At 43.9% G+C, this 3,937-nt stretch overlaps 1 protein-coding gene across 1 annotated transcript in view; it reads right to left on the bottom strand.

Annotated features, from left to right (window-relative positions):
* The window catches only part of LOC106818286 (X-box-binding protein 1-like), a 7,257-nt gene that overhangs the window by 1,089 nt on the left and 2,231 nt on the right, over window positions 1–3,937 (bottom strand). The window contains exons 2-4 of the mRNA XM_014823008.1: window positions 2,798–2,894; window positions 1,595–1,833; window positions 156–245 (exon numbers count right to left, since the gene is read on the bottom strand). Coding sequence (XP_014678494.1) covers window positions 156–245; window positions 1,595–1,833; window positions 2,798–2,894 — 426 coding nt within the window. The remainder of the gene's footprint in view (window positions 1–155; window positions 246–1,594; window positions 1,834–2,797; window positions 2,895–3,937) is intronic.

Genomic DNA, 3,937 nt, shown 5'->3' with positions numbered 1-3,937 from the left:
TAGAGAGATAGAGAGATAGAGAGAGAGAGAGAGAGAAGAGAGAGAAAGACAGCGAGAGAGACAGTCTGTGAGAATGATAGACTGTGAGGGAGACAGACAGTAAGTAATACAGAGATCATGTGATCACGTGTGCGAGTACATAGAGGGCCACTCACCTGGCTGTGGCTCTCGCTCTCAGGGCCGGCCTCGTCCCCGCTCTCACCTTCGCCCGCAATACGTCTGATGAGCTCAAGCAGAACATCATGCTGAAGCACGCAAGCATCGTACCACGTTACAGCACATTACAACACGTTACAGCACATTACAACACGTTACGGGACATTACAACACGTTACAGCACATTACAACACGTTACAGCACATTACAACACGTTACAGCACATTACAACACGTTACGGGACATTACAACACGTTACGGGACATTACGGTACCTGTTACATTAAGCTGTGCAGCATATTACATCACGTTATTACATTATGTCACAGCACATTACAGCGGATTCCAATGCATTTCAGTACATCATACCATTGCATTTTATAACAGATTGCAACACGTAACAATACTAACAGCACTGTCGCTACAGAATGTTACACAATATTTTATCAGGTTACACCATATGACACTAGCACACCACACTGGGCCATCCTTAAAAAATTATATGTTTGCTGTCCTCCGACCGACCCCCGAAAATAGCCGCTACACCAAATTTTTTTTTGATATTTTGGGTTCCATTTTTGTTTTTTGTTTATTTTGTCTATATAAATATAAATATAAATATAACTCTTCTACTGGTATTCTGGAAGGAGCATATATACATTCCTCATAGTCAAAACTGAAACACAAAGCATGTGTGGCAAAAATGAGGACAGACTTAAAATAACTATTATGCCTCACACACACAAAAAGACCTACCTACCTACCCACTAAAAAAATCATGGGTCGGGGGACAGAAAACAGTTTTTTAAGGATGGCCCTGCCTCTATATACATCCTTGGTAATGAACAGCAAACATGTAATGATACCCATGTAGTAGTATGGCAAGTAAGTAGCATATCTCAGGAGGAACAAGACACCCATAGCCATGGCTAACGAGCAGGTAACTCAACTGAGCAGGGTCAAGAGTGTGGGCAAGTAATAACGAGCAGGTACCTTACCTGACCATGGTCAGGTGTGCGGGTCAGTGATAACGAGCAAGTAATAACGAGGTATGATCTTACCTGAGCATGGTCAGGTGTGCGGGTCAGTAATAACGAGCAGGTAATAACGAGGTATGATCTTACATGAGCATGGTCAGGTGTGCGGGTCAGTAATAACGAGCAGGTAATAACGAGGTATGATCTTACATGAGCATGGTCAGGTGTGCGGGTCAGTAATAACGAGCAGGTAATAACGAAGTATGATCTTACATGAGCATGGTCAGGTGTGCGGGTCAGTAATAACGAACAGGTAATAACGAGGTATGATCTTACATGAGTATGGTCAGGTGTGCGGGTCAGTGATAACGAGCAGGTAATAACGAGGTATGATCTTACATGAGCATGGTCAGGTGTGCGGGTCAGTGATAACGAACAGGTAATAACGAGGTATGATCTTACCTGAGCAGGGTCAGGAGAGCGGGTAATGACGTCATCGATAGAGAGAGTCTGCACGCTTGCTCCTGCTGCAGAGGTAGCTTCGTGGATGCTGCGGACCCTTCGATCGCGCAGGCTCTCTCACCAGATGACGCCGCTGGCTGCGACGGGAGCTCGAGCCGGTGACGCAGCTCGGCGTTCTCTTGTTTCAGTTTGAGCGCGTTCAGCCGGAACGTGACGTTTTCTGATTTCAACGCCTTGTTCTGCGAATGAGATGGAACGGTTACTATGGCTATACTAATTAAATGTATGTATGTATGTATGTATGTATGTATGTATGTATGTATGTACGTCCGTACGTCCGTACGTCCGTACGTATGTACGTATGTACGTATGTATGTATATCAGTATATATATATATATAAATTATAATTATAAAAGAATAGTATAAGGTGTTAATTTTTTATATAAAAAATTAACACCTTATTCTGATGGACAAGAAAATCAAACATCCGTTGGTAGTGCAAGATGACAGATGTTGCGGTTACCGCGGGAACACAATCTCGGAACCAGCTAGAATCTACCGTCTATCGGTAACGTTTTATCATCTCTCGGCGTTTGCCGAACCGATACGAACTAACTACGACGACACAAAGTGCACGCGTCATCACAAACATACATGGCTCTAAAGATTTTTCCCTGTGACCTGATGCAAGTTCAGGCAGAGAAATGAAACGGAGTAGTCCTGATCACAGAATGTTTGAGTGCGTGATGCAATTTGTAGCGACGGAATATAATGCCAGTGAGTTTATTGGCGACAGACCGAGTTATGCCGAGGGGTACCGCGCGAAGAGACTGCGGGCAACAATATCCGTGTGTGTGTAATATCCACCCGCACAGCATCCAACTGCAATAGGCGAGGACGCAGGTGAACTAGGTTAATGGAAATTCAGGACCACGGTCACTGTGCCATGTGGACCATTGTCACCCTGCCACGTGACACCTTATTTCGCCTGCGTCCTCGCATATTTCAGTTGGATGTTATGCGTGTGGATATTAATAAGATGCCCCTCTCACATTTCTGTATACGCATGCACACGACTATTAGTATTAATTGCTCGAAGGGTCTTCTCGTTATGGGCTTTCATCCTATCTCACTCTGTCGCCTATTAACTTTCCACTAGCATTATTTTACGTCGCTACAGCATCGGCCGAGCATGCACGAACCTGCGCTTGCAACGCCGTGAGTGCGTCTTCGAGTGTGTCCATCCTTTCCTTCTTGCGATCTCTCGCAGTCTGGGCCGCCTCACGATTCTTCATCTTCCTATTACGATGAAGACGTACGAAACCCGATTAGAAGGAACATTGCTTTGATGAATCGCTAACTTGATGATTGGCGGCACTACAGAGAAACGATGACCGTATGTATGTATATATAAATGTATACTATATCTTATAACATGTAAATAAAACAAACAACACAAATAAATTAGAATGCCACCCATTGGACCATCTAGAAGGGGGTTGTGGGGGTTTCAAATCCCCACCCCCCACCCCACCCTGTTCAACCACTGGCTAATGTTATCAGGAAAGAATAATAATAGATTATTAATATTAATCTATTATTAGATTATTAATAGATTATTAATATTAATCTATTATTATTCACTCCTGATGTTATGATACTAGTAAAATGGGGCCACCTAGTACGGCTTTTGCCTTCAGCACGCCTTAATTAAATTCCCTCAAATATCAACCCCCCCCCCCCGTCTCTCGAAAGCTAGTTCCGGCCTAGCTCTAGTAACTATAGCCCGCGTACAGTTGCCGCAGGCACTGTACACCTGCGGCAACTGTACGCGAGCTATAGTTACTAGAGCTAGTTCCGGCCTAACCCGACCAGGCTGTGTGACTAACGTCAATACACCGTGTAACTGTGTGACTAACGTCAATGCTAGGGTATTCTAACCCTAGCAATACCGTTTCTTGGAGCTAGTTCCGGCCCTGCCCCTGTAAATATATTAGTCCAAGTGAATATGTCGAAGATGGAGAGAGACAAAGTTTACATAACAGACAGGCCAACACTGCAGATTGCAATAGAACAAGCCCAAATTTTACAATTAACCAATGAAGAAGAACCGAAGAACGAACATTCTTTCAATGGCTATAGCTAATATAGTAATATAATAATGATATTAATATAACATGCATATGATACTGGAATTACAAAAAGGCAGTGGCTACGGGTACGCCAGGCGTATCTTAATGTCTCGAGGCTACGGGTACGCCAGTCCATTCGCTTTCATACTTAACGAGACAAAGATGGCGGCGGTCGCGCCAGATTTCGAAATAACGCCTTGGGAAATAAAT

The sequence above is a fragment of the Priapulus caudatus genome, unplaced genomic scaffold (genome assembly GCF_000485595.1).
Source record: "Priapulus caudatus unplaced genomic scaffold, Priapulus_caudatus-5.0.1 Scaffold2136, whole genome shotgun sequence".
NCBI classification, from domain to species: domain Eukaryota; kingdom Metazoa; phylum Priapulida; class Priapulimorpha; order Priapulimorphida; family Priapulidae; genus Priapulus; species Priapulus caudatus.
The sequence above is the reverse complement of the archived record's forward strand: the minus strand, read 5'-3'. Positions and strand labels throughout refer to the sequence as shown.